At 37.2% G+C, this 23,584-nt stretch overlaps 1 protein-coding gene and 1 long non-coding RNA gene across 2 annotated transcripts; one reads left to right on the top strand and one right to left on the bottom strand.

Moving 5' to 3' along the window:
* Positions 1 to 155: 155 nt before the first annotated feature.
* Positions 156 to 6,124, bottom strand: LOC142144250 (uncharacterized). The gene is made up of 2 exons (XR_012689678.1): positions 5,778 to 6,124; positions 156 to 2,296 (listed from the first exon to the last, which is right to left on the bottom strand). It is a non-coding gene; the product is annotated as an uncharacterized LOC142144250 (long non-coding RNA).
* A 9,354-nt stretch (positions 6,125 to 15,478) lies between these two features.
* MTRES1 (mitochondrial transcription rescue factor 1) lies at positions 15,479 to 23,011 on the top strand. Its single transcript, XM_075202865.1, has 4 exons — positions 15,479 to 15,616; positions 18,912 to 19,380; positions 21,243 to 21,315; positions 22,598 to 23,011. The coding sequence occupies exons 2-4, from the start codon at positions 18,920 to 18,922 to the stop codon at positions 22,811 to 22,813; spliced, it is 750 nt and encodes a 249-aa protein (XP_075058966.1). The 5' UTR covers positions 15,479 to 15,616; positions 18,912 to 18,919; the 3' UTR covers positions 22,814 to 23,011.
* Positions 23,012 to 23,584: the final 573 nt, after the last annotated feature.

Below are 23,584 nucleotides of genomic sequence, written 5' to 3' on the forward strand. Positions count from 1 at the left end.
ACATTTTAGTGTTTGTAGCCCTCACAACACTGTTGTGAGTGTATGAGTTATATATGTATAAAGAGTAAAAAAGAGAGACAGATAGATCCAAAACTAGATTAAAAAAATACATTGTATTTTGTAATTCTTTTATAGTCAAAAACTGAATAATTAGATTCCTTTATGTTTATTTTATTTGATTAAATTAAACTTACAAAATGATAATCAATTATTGCAGAAGTCAATATATCCTGGCACATATAGTAACGTATTTAATTAAACAGAACATCACACTCAATAATTTCCTGTAAATTCATTAACTCCTAAAAATTATGTTCCTATACCCTTACACCATGATCAAAAACATTAAGTACTATATGTTGCTTGTACTATGGGCAGCAGACATAGGGGTATATTTACTAAACTGTGGGTTTGAAAAAGTGGAGATTTTGCCTATAGCAACCAATCAGATTCTAGCTGTCATTTTGTAGAATGTACTAAATAAATGATAACTATAATCTGATTGGTTGCTATATGCAAACCCTCCAGTTTCTCAAACACACATTTTAATAAATATACCCCATAGTCTGACACTGTACCGGTCATATTCAACAACTGTAAGTTGTGTCACAGCACAGTGTCTGGAGGTGAGTGGGAACTATAGATTAAATAATATTTGATCTTACTTAAAAGATAATGTAATAACATTACAAAACATATATTAATAGAGTTTTGAATAATGCACATGCAAGGTAAAGGTATTGAAAACTGTGTGCTGTTTTATGCTAATTTTATCTTTCAATTTGCTTACTTAGGAAGTTCTTTCTTAATAGCTACAGGAAGAGCTTCTGATGTGTCATATAATTTGAAGTAGATTACTCTTTGTAATTTGCCTGTATAACCAATGACATTGGTTGCCATGGGTTACAGCTCATTTATACAACTTGCACCATGCTATTAAATTAAGTGTCTTAGTTGTGTTTACTGTGATGCATCCTGTTGATATTATAATGCATCATTTTATCTATTTCAATGAGATTTATCACTTATTAAAATAAATACATATGCATGTGTAATGAGATTGAGGGTATACATTTTGGAAGATGTCTCAGTCAAATTACATTGCAAAGTAACACACAAAAAGCAGCTTTTTTTTTATTTACTGTGGTGCTGTTGTTGTTTTCTTAAAGAGAACGCAAGGAGATTTTAATATTGCATTGCAATTATTGCACCCTCTTTTCAGTAGACAATGTATAAGTGATCTTTCCCCTTGAAAAACACACTATGAAATTAACATGAACAAAATGGAGAGCGTAGAAAGTTACCAACTGTATCCTCATTTGGTGGTATTCTGGCAAAGAAGAATCCGAAAAACCGTAAAGTAAAATGACCAATTCAAATAAGAACGAACAACACATATTTGTTTAGAAAGTAGCTGACAAGGAAATGCTACCATATCAAGCAGTTTGAAAGGTGATTCCTTGGAACAATTCAGGTTTTGTCCATCATGCAATTACAATGACTACCTTTCATGTGAGGGAGCTAGCTCTCCTTTCCATCTAATCAATCTTCCAGCCTGCTTGATATAGAATGCTTTCTTGTTTAAAATGAAGTCATTGACACACAGATGCAGGTGAAATGAAAGCATAAATTACCATACTGAATATATATATATATATATATATATATATATATATATATATATAGTGCTGTCTACATTTTGTAAATATGATCAAAACAGTCTGTAAGTCCTTCCAGTTTCTGCAATGATCTCGTTGACCCCATCACCGGCTCTATTACAACTATGTTGTCTCGCAGCTCATTCTATACATCTTGTTGGGTTTCACTGTGGGATAGTATCTCACTTGTTCCATTTAGTAAATGAGATTCTTGGTGGACTAGACACTGAAGGTTTTTAGTTCCCTGTGTCTGACACATCATTCAGATGGGGGAAGCCTCAGTGGAGATAAGCTTCTCAGTCAGAATGGGGGAGTATATTGATCTTGTATAGGATCACATATGCCATTCCATGGTGTGCTTAGTAATCAGAACAGAAGCGAGCAGAGGTGGCAAGGGAGTGCTATAGTTGCATTTAGGTCATAGTCTATCAACAGCAGAAGTTAAAAAGAGAGATGGAGGCAACGCCTAGGAGGAGGGCAGAGGATGAGTACAAGGAATCTGCACGCCCATGAGGTGTTGTAGTGTTCGTGGATGTAGAAACAGGTGATACACCACTTGAATTAGATGCAGTTGAGGCATTTTGACCCAATGTTGTTATACTCGTAACATTGGATTTTGGAGTACTTTGACTGTGAACCTAAAATAAACAGACATAAGTAGGATAAATAACAAAACGTAAACCATGCAGCAGGAATGTTATTATCATGCATTTTTGTCATTGCACTTTCTACCCAATGAATAGTAATTAAGATTCCCTGTTGACCTTCATGGTGCTAGCAATTTGTTCTCATCATTTATATTTTATCTCCACTGCCTCTGGCATTACATACAGATTAGGAAGATTAAGCAGGGATTCTAGTAATTTTGTTAAAGTCCAACATAATGTATCTAATCCAAAATGTTTAGCCAACTATATATTTGCATTTGCACTCTAGTTAAGATTTATAAAACTGAACAGTGGGAGTCAAAGATTTCAGATCTGCAGTTGGCGGTAATTTATAGTCTGTACATAATAAGGCTTTTATCCCAAATATCGTTTGTAGTAGAGTCAGTTTGCTGTGTGAGTTACAATATATTGTATTACGATCAAATCCATTGATTGTGTTAATGTAGGGCTGTAGTGTCCATTTCCTGCTGAGTGTGCACTATGTGGTACATAAACAGGCGGCCAGCATAAACATATCTCTACAGTTGGAATTACTTTTTTTTATGTCTTTCTTTAACAATTTTTTTAAGGTACAAATGAAATAAAAAGAAAGTAAGAAAATAGAGGGCAATTATAGAAAAAGAGTAACAATATAGGAGACAATCCCACCCAAACAAGACATAAACAATATGTAAATGCAAGGAAGGGTCAATCACACTCCAGTCTCATCTAACAGGTAACACCCCTCACAATCTTAAGTCACCATGTAAGCCAGGGCTTCTCCCTCAATATTCCAACCATGGAACTCATATTGTCTGGTCAGATAGAATATGGTTTAGTTTAATCAATATATCATCATATTTAATATACACTGTATTGATTGGCAGCCTTTTTTCAACCATCAGAACACTTTGGTCAACTTTTCAGTGAGGAAAAACTGTAGAATGTATTTGCATTAGATAATCCAAATTTGTTTCATTGGTTGGTATAAAATAGGCATTAATGGGTCCAGTTTGATATTACAGTCTAATAACTCTTTCTCAGTCCTGCAACAGAACTCTCAATTTCGCCAAATATGCACTATAGACCAATATGTTCATAGTTTGCTTAGTTTATTCACTTTATTTATACCTTTTTAAATTTTTCCTAATAGGGAAACACTTATTTCTGTATTTACTTTATTTTTTAAGAATATGGGATAACATAAGCATTAAGTTTTGATGTCTAAATTTAGATATCTAAACATTAAGTTTAGATTTCACTGACATATGATGCAACATTGCATATGTTTAAATCGGCTTTCTGGGTCTTGTTAGACGCTCTACCTACTGCGGTGATGAAATCACCAGGAGTTATACCCACATGCAGAAGTATGCTTAATATGTCGGTGCTTTATAAATAAATTATATAAATGAAAATAATACTGCACACAATTCAGTGCAGAGGATTGCCGACCCTCAAAATACACAGTGTATAGGAGCTATCCTATCACAAGCAGAGTCTGCTCAGCAGGTTGTAAGTTCATCATTATATGGGCAGGGAGTGGTTAATACATAAACATTCATACATACATTATGTGAAAAACTAAGCGTGTACTTGTAAAATGTTTTATGTATATACATTTATTTTAATTATTCTAGCCATGTATGTAGCATGTGAGCAAATAGAACTTTTGACACTTCAACAGAGCTGTATGAAACAGATCTGCGGATGGCTTGCAATGTACGTAGTTGCTGGAAAAATTCACTTGATAAATGTAGCGGAAATCTCCAGGTCACAAGTAGAGAGGTTAGAAATAACTTTAAAAAATAATAGGTTTTATTTCCACAAGAAGGCAGCAAAACCTATATCCATATTGATGGATATCATTTCTATTTTCATGCTTCTGCTTTAGACTATGGTATCTCTACACAAACACTATTTTTGTGCTTTGCAGCTAAGAATGTGCTCACAGTATTTCTTAGTTGGTGCATGTTTCCACAAATTTCACATTCATCGTTGATCAATAATAATCTATTTTATATGTATGGCATTCTCCTTTCTTGTTTTAGTCCACACTGGTGGAAAAGAGGTAATAGAAACACATACCATACTATGGAGAATGAACACTTTGTAACCTTTGTATCTTAATATATATTATTGTTGCCAACAATTGAACATGTTTTTCCTGTGGGGACATTCATCCATGTACGCCATCGGCAGGGTACTTGAGCGCACAATAGAAACCACCTCATTACAATCTTATCCTATCTCAAAAAAATATGTTCTAATGAGAATTCAGATTCAAATTCTTGCTATTTATTTCTCAGGATATGGCAGACTTGAGAATTGTGTAACTAGTAGATGCTTTTAGTTTTGTAACATGTCTTATATCAGTAGATCAGGTTCCTGGGTGAGTTACAGTTGAAGTCATCTCTATAAGATTGTTGTAACTACTGAGTTTAGAGTTTGGAGATCTATATTTTCGACATATACATCTGCACACACTTTAGCAGTTCATAATATAGAATCCTCAACAGTAGGAAGTTAAACCTTGGACTGAGTGGAAAAATATAGATAGAACTAAAATTTGGAAGATACAGACCTCAGGACCAGTTAGAACAGTTCTCTTAGTCCTCAAATATTGAACCTGAATTCATTGGTAGGAGGTATCTAGGAAATTACATTACTTTAAAGCTAGTGAATATGTTTCCCCTGCTTTTATGTGGTGAGCAGGGTAAAAATAGCAATGCTTACTGCTTTTCATCAGGTGACGGGCAAAGTGTTGTTTTTGAAAGGAAAATATTATGAAAATTAAAATGAAGTTTCTTAAAGTTTCATACCACCCATTTCTAAAATAATTATATACTTATTAAACTGATAAATGTCAGCTCACTAATCACTAATTTCACAGGTAATTATATCCACATTCAGTCACTATATAAATTAAAAGAAACAGCAAATATTTCTATACTGATCACAAAACCCCCACAGTACAAATATGAATAAAATGCTGCGGTTTCATGAAACACACATAAATGACTACGACAACGATGAGGTAGTAGACTAAATATTCACACTAGTGCACAATATTTTTTATTTCAGGAAAGATCATTTTATGTATCTTAAAATTGTACATATCCATATGGAAATCCTAGTGAAAAATGTATAAACAATAAATCACTGTTAAGTTGACACATATTATGTACAAGTGCGTTGATACAGGTACATTAAGTAGAACTCTCTGGGAGTTAAGCTATGATATTTTGCAGACTGAAAAATGATAAAATGCTACCAAGCATAGTGCATGAAAGGACACTAATGCAAAAATATAATATTCTTATTATTATAATTCACATAATTCATTAATTATATTAGAATAGTGAACATACAATTACACTGAGTGAAAATGTGTCTTCTTATTCTGTACAAACATCTGGGCTCAATCTTATAATTTATAATCCAATCATTTCTATGAACGTTTAAATCTCACCTGGCTGGGAGTGAGAAGCGCCAATATCACCATTCCTAGACAAAGTGTAATCATTTGACTCATCTTGTTCACTGTTATTGCTGAGTCCCTCAGATGTTAATGTGTCACTAGTCTTGGGCTCCCTCCTGTTGCAGATGGCAGCTGTGTTCCGTTTAGTTGAGAAGGATGACTGATGAGGGTTGGGGTTTTTATGTGCTATGCCACAGACATCAATACCCATGACGTGTAGTTTTCCTCCCTCCCCATCTCATGATATTCCCCCTCCTCCTCCTTTTTTTCTCTTCATGTTCATCCAGACTCTTTTCTGTTTACCTATCTTTTTGTTTCTACATTTTATATTGTGTTCATTGTCGTTTTTCTACCTTATTGTTTTTTTTGCTCTGTTTGTATTGAATTCTGTGTTCACTGCCTCATTTTCAGGATGAGGAAGTGAACATTTTTTAACACAAGCTGAATTAATATAGAATAGAATTAAAAATAGCAAGTCTCAGTCTCCCATGGTTTTATGTAAAGCAGTATTTCAAACATTACACCTTGTATTATATTCTCTAAGTATGTGCCCATTTGTCCGTTTACATTTTCAAGCACACAGTATAGGTGCTTGCATTTCTCTGAACTTGCTAAGTGAATACGCACTCACACTTGTACTGGAATGCAATACTCACAACTTTACGCACAAATCTTTACATTTTTTCATTTGGTGAAGTATAGTAGGAAATCAGCAATGGTGACAGTGACACCTACAGACTGTCCGCAGGTACTGCCCAATACAAGAGACCGACAAAACAAAATAGCCATATTCACAAAAAAACTATTTTTTTCTAAAGAAAACCACAAAATGAGACACATTTACCAAAATAGATTCTTTGCTTCCACTTTAAATATGTTTTAAAACGGTCCATGCTACTTGTGTGTCATCACTATTTTCTCAAGACTTTAGCAAAAATCTTTGGTAGGTACTTTGTATGCAAGTATACCACTGCACTGTATATGTGACCTAATAACGAAACTAAATATACCCCACTCAACCTCAACTGCATAGGGGACCAGCTACATGGCAATATAAACGCATTTGAATAAAAAATAGAACAAATGTTAACTTTTACCCTTGGCAGTACAAATCAATATATATCCACCACAATGGAATTGGTTCATATTTTGGCCAAAACATTTAAACTTGCAACCCAACGTCACTCCCTACACAAACATCTATGATAAAATCTTACAAAAAGGTTGGTTTTTAAACCACATTTAAATTTCCCTGAATAAGTGCTGTCAACAATTTTTTTACATGTGTGTACTAATGACATGCAGTGGAAGGTGTGTTTTGTGTCCCATTAAATCCGCAAATAACAAAGAAATATGCAGGAGTTAGACAATAGATTTTATCAGTTCTGATAAAACCAGAACTGGATAGAAGAATGGAGTATGAATGAGTGCTACTGAGAGCGAAGATGTGTTGGGAAGGGGGCTGTCACGCTTGCGCTGTCTCCGTACTTGTCTCTCCTACTTGCTTATCCTCAAGCGTCCACCCAAGGATGATTTTCTTTCATGTTTTCTTTTTATTTTGGAGAACGACTTTTCTCTTATATTATAAAATTAAATTTAGTTTATACACTTCCCTGTCACAATATTGCCCCCCCCCCTAAAATCCTCGAACCCTAGACTGCAGCCTAGTCGGCCTTTTGGTTAATCAGGCCCTGGACAGACCTTCCATCCCAATTTCATACTTGCCAACTCTCCCGGAATGTCCGGGAGACTCCCGCATTTTCCTAGTGAAGTGGGCAGAATTAGGTCCAAAACGCCGCGATTCACCAGGAATCGCAGCGTTTGGCCGCGCCCCCGGCTGTAAAATTACTCACGGGGGCGGGTCCAAAATTACGCAAATTTTAGAGCTCTGCCCCCCTCACGCCCACCTCTCCTGGAAGCCAACTTCAGAAAGTTGGTACGTATGCCCAATTTAGAACTACTCAAACTCACCCACTAGGCATATAAGAGAACAAATGCTTAAAACTATCTTGCAGTTTAGCAATAGCTTTCTCAGTTCTGTTACATTCTCTCCAAAGATTTTAATTTGCTCTCCTTGTATAACTTGGCCCTTTGGACCAGATACTTGAACATTCTTCATTAAAGAGTCTGTGCTAATTTCAAACAAAAACTGGAAAGAGCACAGCCATAGGAGTCCTAAAGGTATTAACTGTATATAACGTGTAAACTCTATAAAGCAAAATGTTGTCTGCAGGTTTATATTATTAGTTAGCATATAAACATTGAACAGCTACTAATCTGCTGAACATAAAAACCTTATGTAAATATTTTAAGATTGACATATTATCTCCCATATGTAATCTTTTAAATTAAAAAGTGTCCCCTAAGCGTTCATGCTCTTATGGTGCCACCTAGCAGTAATCCTGAAGAACAGTCTAATAATTGTGCAACATACTCTGTCTGCGCTCTCATACTTATGTATTTAAGACACTGAAGAGCAAGTACATAAATGCTGTAAATTTATGTGGAGCAAATGTCATCTGTGACATTATGCTTCTATTTTTGTCCACTTGCACCCATTTTTACAAGTACACATAAAGCTTATTGTATCAAGATGGCACCTAGCGCTGAGGCATTCCATACTGAATTTAACCTACCTGCAGTAATGTGCCTGATTCTGCAGCCCAATGTACAAACTACATTTCATTTAGTAGACACACTAATGAATGCCAAAGAGTGGAGACTCGGTTTAGCTGGTGGCTGCAAAGATTTTCTCGAACATGCAAAACCAACTTGCTTTTTGCATATCCCCTTAGGTGGTTAGTAATCGAGCGTCGGCCATTACTTTCAGTGTGCTGTCACCATCTGGGTGCATTTTGTATATGAGGACGTACAATTAGAGGTGTTCATAAATCACTGTTATTAAATTGTACAAATGCGACACGTGATGATTGCAGTCGCAGAGTTTGCGGGTCCAGGGTTCAGAGAGTCCTATGCAAATATGATCACGATGCACATTGTCATCACAGGTCCCCCCGAATCATTGACAGCCTGATAGTTTACTGTCAGGAACCAATAAATTGTCTCTGTCTTACACTGCTTACCACTTCCTTGTTATTACTAGGAAGGTTAATTCCTAAAAGGACAGAAGTGAAATAAAAAGCAAGGGGCAATTTCAGTTTTCTCTTGCTAGGTGGCACTAATGGATTCATGAAGAAGGGATCCAATAGTAACTGGCTTGTCAGTTACGACTAGATCCAGCTTACATTGGAATATTAGTGCAGACTTTAGGGTAGTCCTATAAAAGTATTTTGTGACTGCAAATTCTCCTTAGTTTGCTAAGGAAATTTGTAAACTTGTCAATATTAAAAAAGTTGAACAAAGTAATACAGTTGTGGACACAGGCGGTGACATGAACATGAGAACGTTGATGTGGAGAAGACAGGTGGCCCATGCCCAAATTTTTCACTGAGTACTTCCCTGATCTCCTGTTATTTTCATGACTAAATTAGAACGTTATAGATGCTCCAACAAACAGTATTGTAAAGGGAACAGTTGCTATTATTTAAGCAATTATCTAATTGGGCAGCACAGTGGCCTTGTGGTTAGCACTTCTGCCTCACAGCGCTGGGGTCATGAGTTCAATTCCCGACCATGGCCCTATCTGTGTGGAGTGTGTATGTTCTCCCTGTGTTTGCGTGGGTTTCCTCCGGGTGCTCCGGTTTCCTCCCACACTCTAAAAACATACTGGTAGGTTAATTGGCTGCTATTAAAATTGACCCTAGTCCCTGTCTGTCTGTGTGTGTGTGTGTGTGTGTCTATATTAGGGAATTTAGACTGTAAGCTCCAATGGGGCAGGGACTGATGTGAGTGAGTTCTCTGTACAGCACTGCAGAATTAGTGGCGCTATATAAATAAATGATGATGATGGAGGTGGTCCAAAGGAGATGGTAGGTGGGCAGCACGTTGAAGTTTCACTTTTAAATTTGCTGACACATGCATTCGTATCCCAGATGGGAAGCCCGCAATATACTGTATAAAGTGTCTGCACGACCAGGTTGAATGATTAAGTGTACCTGTCTATGATGCAGGTCTTCCAACAGTTATGATTGTATGAAGAAGGGGGTGCGGCGTGAATGAAAATGGGCACGGCCTCACATGAAATGGACTTAATTTGCCTCAGTTTTGCAATCAGGAATGTTGTCAGGTATGATAAATAAAAAGGTGCTCCTGTGCAAATAAACTTACTGCACCTCCCCTTTTTTCACAACTGTAAATTACCCAAACATCACCCCGTAGGCCTCTATAAGTACACTGTCACCTGTACAGCTGTACATACACTGCAATGGTTGTGTGTGAGCACTTTTGGCATTCGATGATATTAATGCATAAAACATTTCATGGTATATATTTGAATCTTTGCACACTGATTTCAAAGCTAGTAGTGAGAATGTCAGCATTTTTTATTCACATTTTTTTCAGCAGTTAATCACAGTGTTAATGAATCACAGTAATGGGATATGTGTATTATTGTCACTGGCAATGAGTCATGGAACAGAAGAAAGCCATAGACCTGAACTTTTCAGCCTTTTTACAAGCACTGATCAGCTAAACTATTCTGGCACAAACTATACTGGGGTCATTTAATAACCAGAGAAAATGCTGATAGGCAGGGCATACGTTTTGTACAAATGTACCTGTGTGTCTGCCAGGTGCATACACTGTAGCAGACTTTGCACTTTTTGAACTACATCCATTAAGATTCTCTTTGTTTGATCATTTGCAATGTAGCAATGCGAATACTGGAAAACTTTAATATGTCACAGTACTGGATATTACTACTTCTAGAATACTCTAAACTCATATTTAATATGACATTTTTCCTTTTTCTCTTAAATACTGCTTGTTTAAGGTGCACGCACATGATTTTGGAGAGGGGGATGAATTATTCCAAATGCAAAATGTACAGAAGAAAGGGAACTCTTTTCATGGGTGCCATTCTACCCATACTTTGTCAAATGTCCAATCCCCATTGACCATTTTCATTTCATAGCTAATATTTGTAGATTTTAATATTTGTACAACATTGGTTTATGTGCACAGAAATACACTTGCCTGCATAAAATGCTCCTGGACAGTGCAAAAGACATCAACCTCTCTCCCCTCAGAGGACATACATAAGGAAATCATTCTGCGTGTCCATCGTGGGTCTGGACCCATATAATTTTCTATTGCAGTTCAATAGAATATCACGTCTCAAATACCAAAATCTGATTTAGCTGCAGAATTAGGTGCATTATTATGGAACACTCATCCACTCAGCTCCTCCAATCATGAGCAAAACATTGCAAGCAAAAATGGGTACAATAGCACAAAATATAATGTCACAAAAGAGGAAGAAATTGCATTTGCAATATTAGCAAATGGCGAAAAAGCACAGACACATAGTCTGTGCTTTTTCGCCATTCGCTAATATTGTGTGTCAGGCAGTTATTTTACTGTCATTATTAAACTATTGAGTAAATTAATTTTACACTGAAGCTTGTAACAAGTTGCTTTCTAATTACCATATCATTAGTTACAAGTATGTTGCTGTTAGGGACAAAGTTGCTAATATTTACACAGAACTATCATGTCTAAGCATAGAGCCACGTGGAAGCACAATGCAGATAGGATTGTATGTCTTAAAGTACATGCTCATAAACTGAGGTTTGCAGATCAAACGTTTTATAAGGGGTGATTATATAAAATGCATCGTGCAGGGTTATACTAGATTGCCTATATGGTACTTACCAAAAACTGTCAAAATAGCTGTGATTTTCAGATAAGTGTCAGATCGAATGTATAACCTTCATTTCAAATAGAGGAACATTTGACAGAAACCTCATATCACTATTCTGATTGGGAGTAGTGGTTGGGTATAGTATTCTGTACACTATATGATGCTTCCTGCTTCTTTCCATTCCCCTCCTCACATCATGATGCTGGTTCCTGTGACAGCCCTATCCTCACCAACATAATCACAGGTGAACAGGTCATCATCACCTGCTGTTGTGAACATTTCAATGATCTGATTGTACATTTTTTTATACCCACCCACTTCGAAACTGAAGGCATTGAGGATGTGCAGAGGTTAAAGAATGAATAAGGTGCTCAGACTCTAGTCAAATACACTTTAAAACACACCTTATGCTGTTCTTAAAACAACACACAAACAAACAGAGTTATGCTGCCATCTGCTGGCTACTATCTGGTCTTGAAGGCATTACATGAATAGAAGAGAATGCAGAGAATGTTATACAAAATACCATCACTTTTGGTTATAAACTAAAGATAAAACCGCTGGTCTGTGTATAGACTATAGAGGTAATTTACCTCCACATTCTGCTTCCTCAACTTCTATATAATTTCCCCCATAGACTCCCCATTGATGTGTTGATGGGCCAAAACATACCTAAAACTCACATATCTGACAACATGACTCGTTTCACATTGCTCAGCATGATCTGCTCTCAAACATCCCACTTAATTTACTCTTGCACAATTTAGAAACACCCTTGTCATCAATTAGTTAGCTAATTCAGCCTAGGAAACTTCAATGTTAAATGAAGCAAGAGCATTTTGTACTGGGTGTAAGAGGTCATGTTGGAGGTCTGCATTGCTATTCGGGAAGGGAAGGGAAGGAAGGAAAGGAAGGAAGGGAAGGAAAGGAAGGAAGGAAAGGAAGGGAAGGAAGGGAAGGGAGGGAAGGGAGGGAAGGGAAGGAAGGGAGGGGAGGGGAGGGGAGGGGAGGGGAGGGGTATTTTCCTCCCTGAAATACATTGCTTTATCTCTCTAGCTCCTTTTTTGTTTTTCTTATGTATCAGGTAAAGCTTTTTTGTTTGTTTTATTTCTATACTGATGGTAAAGCAGCAGGGTCAGGCTGGGCTGGGGAGCAGGGGGGCCATCTGTCCCCTTGGCTGTCCCATAGTGGGCTTCTTTGAGCTGGGTCACTGGGCCACCTGCATTTAAAATGTTCCTAATAGGCTGTTGAGTCGATTCTTGCCCCCCGGGCTAAATTATGTCAGTCCTCCCCTGTGCAGCAGTGGGGAAGGGCATTGTATGTTTGTTCCTATATAGCCTCCCTGTGAACAAGCAAGGAAGATTTATTCTACAAAAAAGTGTATAGAGCAAACCATTTTATATAGGTAGTTACCTTAAATTGAAGAGAACATATTGAACAATGTCCACAAAATAAGTAGGATGCACATATTTAAAGCCGATTGGTAATCCCCACATAAAACTACACTGAAAACTTTACAACATTAAATAAGGTGAATATGAGTACATAATATTGGTTATTTTTGGAAGGGGGAAAGTGCAGGAAGGCGTGGTGCCATGAATTACGTCTTTAGCCCCACCCACCAGGCGAAATGTAATATTCTGGTTGAGTGGGCAAGCTTGGATACTTCCACTTCAAAAAAGGCTTCCGTTAGCTGTATTAGGTTCAAATATACACATATATCCACTCTCCTCCACTTCAAACTATATTTTGTGTTACCTTGTCTACAGCTCTGAACTCTGTGCTGCAAATTTACACCACTAGCTAATGCAACCAGGCTGGTTGGTGATGATGTCACAGGGGAGAGACAGATAATGGATTGTTTGAGTTGCAGACAGAAGCATTCCACTCTCTTCTTCTGTCCCTTTAGAGACCCCCCCATCAGCAACTAACCCTCCAATTAACGGACAATCACAACTATAGTGACATGACTGATTCAGTGAGTTAAGTAGGGGCAAGAAAGAGAGAATGTTTCCTCTCCCTCGCTACATCAAATATTGCGGATTAGTCAGTGGTCAGAGCATTGCAGGAGGTGGAGAGAAGGATGGGGAGGGCCAAGAAGAGAGCTGTGACAGGAGGAATGACCTTTATGGCAGGCTGCCCTTCGCCCACTAGAACTGCAATTTGAAAAGACAAAAAGCAAAAAAATGGCTGCTACAAAAAGTATTTCCTGTATCACAATATAAAAAAAAACACAGAACAAATTGAATTATCCTTTCACCTGATATGGTGAATTTTCTAAAAATGGTTGTGTAAATAATATTGGCTCCAAATCATTGTGGGTGTGGAACCAAAACTGTCTGGGCCCAACAACTGTGATCATATTTGTTTGTACAAAAATCTTGTTGGCAGATGACAGCATAATGTGTATAAAATCATAGATCAGCTAGACTGCATTCACTCCTCTCATCAGGGATTCACATGATGGGCTAGTTTTACTAAGCTGCGGGTTTGAAAAAGTGGGGATGTTGCCTATAGCAACCAATCCGATTCTAGCTTTCATTTATTTAGTGCATTCTACAAAATGACAGCTAGAATCTGATTGGTTGCTTTAGGCAACATCCCCACTTTTTCAAACCCGCAGCTTAGTAAATCTAGCCCGATGTGTATACAAAGACACATGTCCTTAATAAGGATCGATGGCAATAATTGTCTATTGGAATAGGTCAACGAAGGTACCACGAGGACAGTAGAACTGCTAGTGTACTCTGGTACTAGTGCTCTGGACGATAACAGCAATATGGTAGCTTCTATTCGAGTGAGCACCAATTATCGGTAGAAGCAGTCATAGTGCAGTTATTATTATCAATTAGAGTGCAGATCACCAGCACCAGGAAGTGAAAAGAGGGTTAGGGTGAATTCAACTGCAGTTTTAAGTGTCAGAAATTGATGGGCTTTAATATGCTGGACAATTAGGGGATATAAAATATATTTTATAATACGGTATGTAATGTGCTGGACAAAATGGGAGATTTAAATTTGTGAGGCATGGTGGTATGTATCATTCTGGACAGGTTAGTCCTGCAATGCACTAAGCAAAAGAACATATATTTGAATGTCCTTAATATTTAGGGGTCTATTTATGACCCCAGCGCTGTAGCCTATCAATGTATCGCTGAAAATCCCAGCGGCACATAAAGAAAGTTTGCTGCAATTTACGAAGCTGGGGCTGCACTGGGAGAATTTTCTCTCTTCACTGGCAGCTTAATGCTGCCGACATATGGAGAAGGTACAATGTACATAGCACTTTCCCCATGAGGGATACCGCAAAGCCGGAGAGGCTTCAGCTGGCTCCCATTGCAAAAGGCCAGTAACTCCATCCTGAAATGGCGTTACTTTGCCGCGAAAGGCTTTGTTTTGATAAATAACAAAAAGGGGTGAAAGAGACATATGCATTTTGGCTTTTCAGTTCCCCTTATTTTTTTTGTACCTATCCCTTCCTGCAATCAATTCATTAGGCCAAATGACCAACTTTAGGTTCTGGTTGTTATAAATGTCATATGTGCTCAAAATACATTTCATTCTAACAAGGCTGAAAAACAAACATTATTTATAATTCTGAAACAACAGTCCCTTCATGAAATGTATTTAATGCGGCACTACAACTAGAGTAATAGTACACCTCTATTCACTGTTTCTGTTTAAAAGCATCATTTGCTAATTTTATGTAGCTCATTTCAGCATGTGAACACTCTTTTAGAAATTGTAAATGAACTCCCAGAACAATAATGACAAACTATATATTATTGCAATAGCGATTTAAGGCTACAAATATTCTGTCAAATGATTTAGAATGCCATGAGATGAGATATTCTTTTTGACTTACCACGAATCGAACCCTAGGAGATAACGCTGTACTTATTTATCAATCCAGTAGGGGGCGCATTGTACTTTCGATTGCTGTAGAACGAGAGGTTACACGGACGGAAGAGGAAAGGTTTTCAGATGGAGGCTTGGATTACATTGCTGCTGAGAGGTCAACGCTGAAGACAGTGTGTGAGCAGTTCTTGGGTCTACTCTGACAAGTGAGGTGAGGCAGACGCTGGATGAGTAAAGAGCATTGAAGAATATTCTATGTTCTACAGGACGGCAGCACAGCTATAGCGACTTGATCAAGCTGACATTTGTTTCCTTGTATGACAGTCTGTGATATGTGCATTACATATTACTGATAACTGCATAAAGCCAAACGCCATGTGTATATATACAGTGCATATTTCTGTATGTTACAGTTAAATGAGGGGGTGCATATAATGCTCTTAAGACGCCTGTTAACTTTGCAAAGCAGGTGTAATAAGAAATTTAAGTTCAGACCTAGGTTGTCACATCACTTGCCTTAGGCCTGTTTAGATACTGTGTACCCACAGTGGGTTGTAGCTGCTCAGAATTTTTTTTGCAACAAAGTTTTTCTATAGTGAAAAGGTCTAAGCTTTGTAGAACATAATTCAGTTTTCTTTTGAACGATTGTCACGGTATTTGGAAGAGGAAGTGATCGTTGCACTTTAATATCAGCATTTCAGATATTCAGAGAAGACAGATGATAATTTCACCTAGAAGCAAAATCTTATTTTTGGGTGGATTTAGATTAAATATGTACAGTGAGGAAATGTACATGACCTGTGCTCCCTTGATCCTTATGTGTGGTTGGTACTACAATGCCTAATGATCTGAAAAAAAAAACATCCTCTCTCTTGCCTGAGGGGGTGCAGGTAAATTACTATTTGTTGATTTACATATCTTGCCTAATTTCACCCTCCAAAAAGTTTTTACTTTTGGGTGGAATTAACTTTTAATACTAGCTTCAGCCAAAATTATTATTTTTTAAATAAACACAGACAGGGAATTTTACGGCAGATAAGAACCACTTGGCCCATCTAGTCTGCCCATTTTTTAACCTATGGTAACCTCAAACCCTATTTGATTCTTAGGGGCCTATATATCAATAATTTTTTCCTGTAAATCCCCCAAAAACTGCCGTTTTTGGGGAATAGCCACAAATCTAAGTACCCTGCAAATTTATTAATGGTGTATCGCTTTGCTTTTTTTTTTTTTTTTTTTAAATACATAGCTGTCCCCATAGATGGGGACTGCTATTTACCGCAATTTAGCAACTTTCGAAAAAAAACTTTTACACGTGGTAATGTATGCCAGCTCAGATTGGTACATTACTGTTTCTGATCGTTTTCAGCACTGTCAAGCTCTGCTCTGAAGAGTAGAGCTATACAGCGCACGTGCAGCCCTGTCACATGACCAGGGCTTTCGGGTCAGTGCTGTTTGGATGCCTGTGTGCATGCCCGAGATATCAATTGGCGCATGCGCACAGGATTTGAAAAGAGGAATGAAGAAGCCACCCATGATCGCATTACGAATATGGAGTAGTAAGTACGGTTTTTTTTCACAGGAACAGCAGTTTATCGGAACTGCTGTTCCTGTGTAGGTTTTTTCATAAATATGAGAAATCGTTCAATCCTTATCAATGCGATAAGCAGGGCCGGATTAACCTGAGGTCTAACTGGGCTACAGCCCAGGGGCCTTGGGCATCCAGGGGGCCCTTCAAAGTCCTCAGCAGCATTATTGATCGGTCCAGGGGCGGGGGCGCCCCCAGCCCGATCAGTGCTGCTGAGCACTGTCACTGTAGTTCTCCGTCCCCGGCGCTCAGTAATCTGCTTACTGAGGAGATCTGGTGAGTGAACGGCTCACATTGGGGGCCTCACGGGGGAATGGAGGCGCCCTTAGCCCAGGGGCCTCCATTCCCTTAATCCGGCCCTGGAGATAAGGATTGAAAACTATTTTTCATATTTTGCGGTCCTTGTTAAATATGCCCCTTAGTTCTTTGTAAGGATATCCTTATATCTATCTCAAGCATGTTTAAGTTGCTTTACTGTATTAGCCTCTACCACCTCTGATGGGAGGCTATTCCACTTATCAACTACCCTTTCTGTGAAGTAGTATTTCCTCTGAACCTACTTCCTTCCAGTGTCAGTCCATGTCCTCGTGTTCTAATACTTCTCTTCCTTTGAAGAATGTTTCCCTCCTGGACCTTGTTAAAACCTTTGATATATTTGAAAGTTTCTGTTATGTTTCCCCTTTCCCTTCTTTGCTCCAAACTGTACATACTAAAATCTTTGTCTTTCTGGTTAAGTTTTGTGCTGTAGACCATGCACCATTTTAGTTGCCTTTCTTTGTACAGTCTCTAATATATTTATATCCTTCTGGAGATATGGCCTCTCCACCAATTAGAAGAACTGGAGGAATCCCATGCTAGGGTCCTATCAGCTAAGAGGGACTGTCTTCCACCAGTGCTGTAACACATTCTGCCACAGTAGTGACAGCTTCAAAGAATTTACAAGGGTCATTCCACATCAGCTGATTATTATTTTTTCAAAATTTCAGTTTCACTCCATGTAATTAAAATCTGACACTAACCACAAATCTTGAAATTTAAAATTTTATCTCCTATAGCTTTTGATCTATAAAAGTTTGATTTTTTTCAGAAAATAATTCTGAAATAGTACTCTTAGAAGTGCTCATTAGACAGTAACAGAATAACCCCAGTAATAGATGGGGGACCACATGTGTCTTGGCACAGAGGTGATCTAAAGTACAGCCACCAACTGCCATCCGCATGCCAAATATTTTTTATTCTAATAAACAGGCTTTGAAATTACTGGAGTCAGACTATATCGCAGACATTTAAAGAAATCAGAATGTAAGTTCATTCGTATACAGACATGCTCAGTTTGACACATTGTAGACATATATCAAATTGTCTGCCACCTACTACTGGATAGTTCCACTACGAGGAACACTTTATACTGAATGGACAAGGCAAAAATGGAGCAAATTTCGTTCATGGTCCATCCACTGATCATAGACAAAGCTTCACCTTCCTCATAGTGATTAATAAATTCATATTTTGAGGGCCACTTAAACTGCGTTCACCTTCCGCAACACACGACAATGCACCTCAAGCAGATATATGTATGTAGGTGTATGTTTTATTTATATATATATATATATATATATGTATGTATGTATGTATGTATGTATGTATATATATATATATATATATATATATATATATATATATATATATATATACATACATACATACATACACAACTTCTTTTGGCTGTTGTGAATCTAATCTTTTGTTTCTTTTAAGAATATCAGGTTTAGCAACTTAAATTGCATAACACAAAATTGCACAACTGTCGTATTCTAACAAGAAATTCCCTTTAGTGAGCAGTGTATCCTGAAATATTACTTGTGTGCAGTTCTTAACTATAGTGGCAACTTTTGTTTTGTTTTACGCTAATAAACAGGCTATGAAATGACTGGAGTCAGACTATACCTGAGGGCCCTTAAAAACCTGCATCTGTATACAAAGATCTGCCAGAATTCAAGTTCATATGCATACAGGGATGCTGAACGCAGCACATACTGGACACATTGTAGACGTATATCAAATAGTATAGAAGGCCACAGTCTACCACCGACTACTGGTTTGTTCCACACAAAATCCAATGGTCTTCTGACTACATCAACAGGAAATATCTTTATATATAGCATCAGGCATAAAAGTAAGAAAAGTCAAAAAAGGAACAGGACAGGTTCATCTCAAGAAGAGGAGGAGGATGATGATGATGAAGGCGTAGATCCAGAAGATAGTGATTATGAGGAGGAGCCGGTGGAAGACCCCAGTATACCAAAGGACTATAAAGACCTAGAAAAAGCTGTGCAGTCATTTCGTTTTGATGTCATCCTAACGGCTGGTTTAGACATGTCCAGAAAGTAAGTGATGTAATCTGTACTTTCATATATCTAATATCCATGTAAACTAACCATGTAAGGAATACATACAGAGCTGAAACAAGTTCCTAACTAGGCAAATGTATACTAAAGCTCAAATAATTATGTAGAATATAAATGTTTTGCAAATTGTACAAGATGGTATTGAGAATTGTTTTTAGTGTAAATGTTCATCCATTATTCACTTTAGACACATCATCCAGAAGCATTTTAAGAAAATTTAAATTAAGTTAATAAGTCCTTTCACAAACCTCACTACTGTGAATATTACTTGTGGAAATTGGAAGAGTTAATCACCAGTCCAACATACTCTACTTTACTTTGGCTATAAAAATAGGGAAATTGAACCCACAGTGCTAATAGGCCTTTGTCACCACTCAGAATTGGCTTAAGAATTCCATCTAAAGATGCCTTCAAACTCATCATAAGCATTTTGCAATCAAATTAACACACTACCATTAAAACAGACAATGTTAAACTCTTAAGTTCACTTTAAACATCAAATACAGAAATATAATTTGATGTTTTATTTTTACAAATAGTCATAGTGCACAAGCGTCATTGGAGCTCTGGCGGAGGAAGCAGAATGCACAGAACAACAAAACACACAAGGGCCAGAACAGTAATTCTTGGTCACATGACATCACTTGACCAGGGATACCCGGCAACCATATTGTGCCAGAGAGGCTGTATGCAAACAAAAACAAATGTAATGGCGTCTGTAAGTGGCAAAACAACATGATAGGAACATAAGGGATATGTAGCTATATTTATGACCATGATCTACAAAGATATACATGGAAAAGCCTAATATTTTGAATACAGCAAGCCATAATGGTTTACTACATAGAACGATATCGAAGTCTGTATATAACCATCCAATGCAATTTCATGTAACTTTACATATTGCATAGTGGAGATGATAACACTTGGATGTATAAATGCAATATGTTACCATATGTTATAAAAACAAGATCAATGAAATTCCACATTGAGGACCTGGGGTTTCATTTACCCTAAAAGGTGAATCCCAGTGCGCTTCGTTCTGCTAAAGTAACTTGTTCCGTCACAGAGCTGTTACAGCTACTGAGAGCTATCTGTAACAAGACTAAAAGGACCCAGGTACATGGGTTACATTTGTAGAAATTCCTGTTTAATGTATAACTATCATAGAGGAAAAAGTTGGACATGGGTTTTAAAATGTATAAATAACTAAAATGGATAAAAACTAACATTTGCTGTCCAGTATTATATTCTCTCTAGAGTAAAAATAATGAATACAGTGTAGTGCCAAATCCAAAACTTTGTTTATTGACCACCTTAACAGAAAGCACATTCTTTTGAAGTGTTGTGCTCATTACAATTTGATATTCTTCCTAATAAATATGAAAGTTGCATTTAAAGTTCCTGCACTCATATCTTGTGATATGTGTTGGTAGAAGAATATCAGTTGTATCCGTCAGCCTAGTAGGTTTGTCTGTTTTTATATTACATGAAGTACTAATTATCCCATATTAGAGTGCAGGAGCAATCTCTCAGATGGAATCAGTCCTTTACTGAGCATTGCTGTTTTAGCAGCCGTATGCTGTCATATATTTAGTTTTACACTCCTTATTCTTTACCGCCATAGGGAAAAAGAAGTTGCTAGAATATCTTAATTAACACCGGCTACACAATCTAATTTTTGTTATAAATCTTGTATGGTTATATAAGAAGGGGCTTCTTTTCAGCAGACAGTCTTCCATTGAAAATAGTGTTTATTTATTTTTTTAGAAATATACCCTAACAATAATGTAAATGTATTGTGTAATCCTATGAAGTAATACAATGTATTGTTTTTATAGCAAAGTTGAGGAAGAATTTTACAAAGGCAAGCTGCGCCTTAATGGGGAGAAGCTATGGAAGAAAAGCAGATCGGTATGTACTGTTTGTATATGGAAATAAACAAAATTGATATATATTTTATCTTTTTTTTTCTTATACAGTTTTAATAGAAAAAAAAATTACAAAATTGACAAACCCTCCCACTCGGAAGTTTATTTCAGTAGGCTAGTGCATTATTCATCATATCATAAGTGATGTTAATTCATGTATAAATGTCTGTATATGATATCTGTATTAATGGTGAGCTCTGATGTCATCACTTCAGTGGTTAGAAACTAAATGTGTACTATAAAAAATAATGCACAGTATACTGTAAATTAATAGTCACGTGATGACCTGTATAAAGGCACTTGGTCAGCGGCCACATGACTTTGGCCTTGTACATCCGGATACCTCTAGGGCAGGCCTGTCCAACCTGCGGCCCTCCAGATGTTTGTGAAACTACAAGTCCCAGCATGCCGTTCCAGCTATCAACTGGTTGTCTACTGGCAAAGCATGCTGGGACTTGTAGTTTTACAACATCTGGAGGGCCGCAGGTTGGACAGGCCTGCTCTAGGGTATCAGTAGTGCATTGCAGTGGAGATGCTTTCGAGTGCATTCTGAACACCCAATAATGTTCCCCCATATCTGAAGGACACTCTGTGCCCACAGTAATTGACGTATATACAGAGAGAGTGTTTATTAAGGCATTACTGAACTCTAGATATTTAAAGAACTTATTGTCACCTATATGTGGTAACACCTTTCTTTAGTCACTTATTATTAGTAGGAGTATCAGTAGGTTTGGCTACTAAAATATAAAGTAACCTCTATCGTGTGTAACAATCAAATAGATGCTCTGGTGCCACCCACGAAAAATGATGCTATTGTAAAAATATATAACTATCTATCATCTTATGCAAATAATGTCCGTTGATGGCCCATAGTATGTATCATTATTAGTATGGCATTGGTATGTGCACAGGTTAAAGATGTTTAAAAGATGCATATTGATACAGACCCATCACAAACATATTACTGTACAGTTGTTGTGAATATCGCTTTTCGAGTGTACTGCGGCCGTTAGTTTGCGGTATGTTGTATAGCCGAAGTTGCCATTACACTTGTTTTAGTTCTAATGGTAAATTCCAAATGTTCTGCTATTGTACTTGGTTGGCTTTAGTAGACCCATATGTGTGCACACAGTCTTATATGATTGATCCACATATGATACAGTTTCCTTAGTTATTATACGTATAGAGACCACTGACACTTGTGTAATATGTTCTATTGATGTGTATTATGTGTAATGTGTGTGTATTTTTCCCTTTCTTAGGTGAAAGCTGGAGATGTTTTGGATTTAATTGTAGAAGAATCCAAGGAGAATGAGACTACAACAGTGATGAGAATTGTATTGAAAGATGTGCTAAAAGAAAAGACAACAACAGATAAATTCAAAGTTCTGCTGAGGCGATGGAAACTTTTGAAAGTACCAAGGGCTTCTGAGGCTTCAAGAATGGCTGACAAACACAGCAGTGATGCAGAAAACTGACATTTTCATTGGAAAGAGCTCATTCTAAAACCAGACTTATTTTTACTGTTCATTTGCATGGGATTTTGACTGTTAATAATTGTTTGTTCACATTCTGCTGATTTAGTATGTGTGTGTATTTTTTTTTCATGCTTACAGCTATTATTTAGGCCAGTGAAGGCAACTTGATGCACTTCCAAAGGCTACATGTTTAAGAGACACACATTACCTTACCTTACATACATTACATTACATTACATTACCCTTCATATCAGTTACAAGGCTTCTGGGAAATAAAGCAGGAAAGATCTGGGGCGCTCTGGTGAAGGCTCAGAGGGTGGCTGTCACTGGGAGAACTGTTGCACATTACTGGTTTAGACTATGTTTCTATTTCACATACATTTTAAAGAAACACTTTGCTTAGTCTGTTCCTGTGAATGATGTCAGTATAAAAATAATTGCATCAAATGGTAATGTACTTAAGGAAATAACACATGACCAGAAAGAGGAGTTCAGTTCACTTATTTTAGATCTGGTTGCAGGAGAAATTGTTGTCACAGGGTCTTCCAGAACATTATTTGTAGACTTCTGTGAAACTGTGTGGGACTATAGGGGGCTATTCAATAAAAACAACTAAAAATGAAGTTAAAATGGATTAAAAATTACTTTACCTGTAAGTCAGATCCTGTGAAAATGCACACAATTTTTTTTTTAGAAAAAATTATTTCCTGTAAGTTTAAATGTATGCTAATTAGGCAAAATGGATCTTCAATTCTATGAAATTGCTTTAGC

This window comes from Mixophyes fleayi, chromosome 3 (genome assembly GCF_038048845.1).
Source record: "Mixophyes fleayi isolate aMixFle1 chromosome 3, aMixFle1.hap1, whole genome shotgun sequence".
Taxonomy (NCBI): domain Eukaryota; kingdom Metazoa; phylum Chordata; class Amphibia; order Anura; family Limnodynastidae; genus Mixophyes; species Mixophyes fleayi.

Coding starts and splice junctions, on each gene's coding strand:
- MTRES1 (XM_075202865.1), top strand. CDS start 18,920: ATGACTGGAGTCAGACTATACCTGAGGGCCCTTAAAAACCTGCATCTG. Junction 19,381..21,242: donor GGTTTAGACATGTCCAGAAA/GTAAGTGATGTA, acceptor TTGTTTTTATAG/CAAAGTTGAGGAAGAATTTT. Junction 21,316..22,597: donor TATGGAAGAAAAGCAGATCG/GTATGTACTGTT, acceptor TCCCTTTCTTAG/GTGAAAGCTGGAGATGTTTT.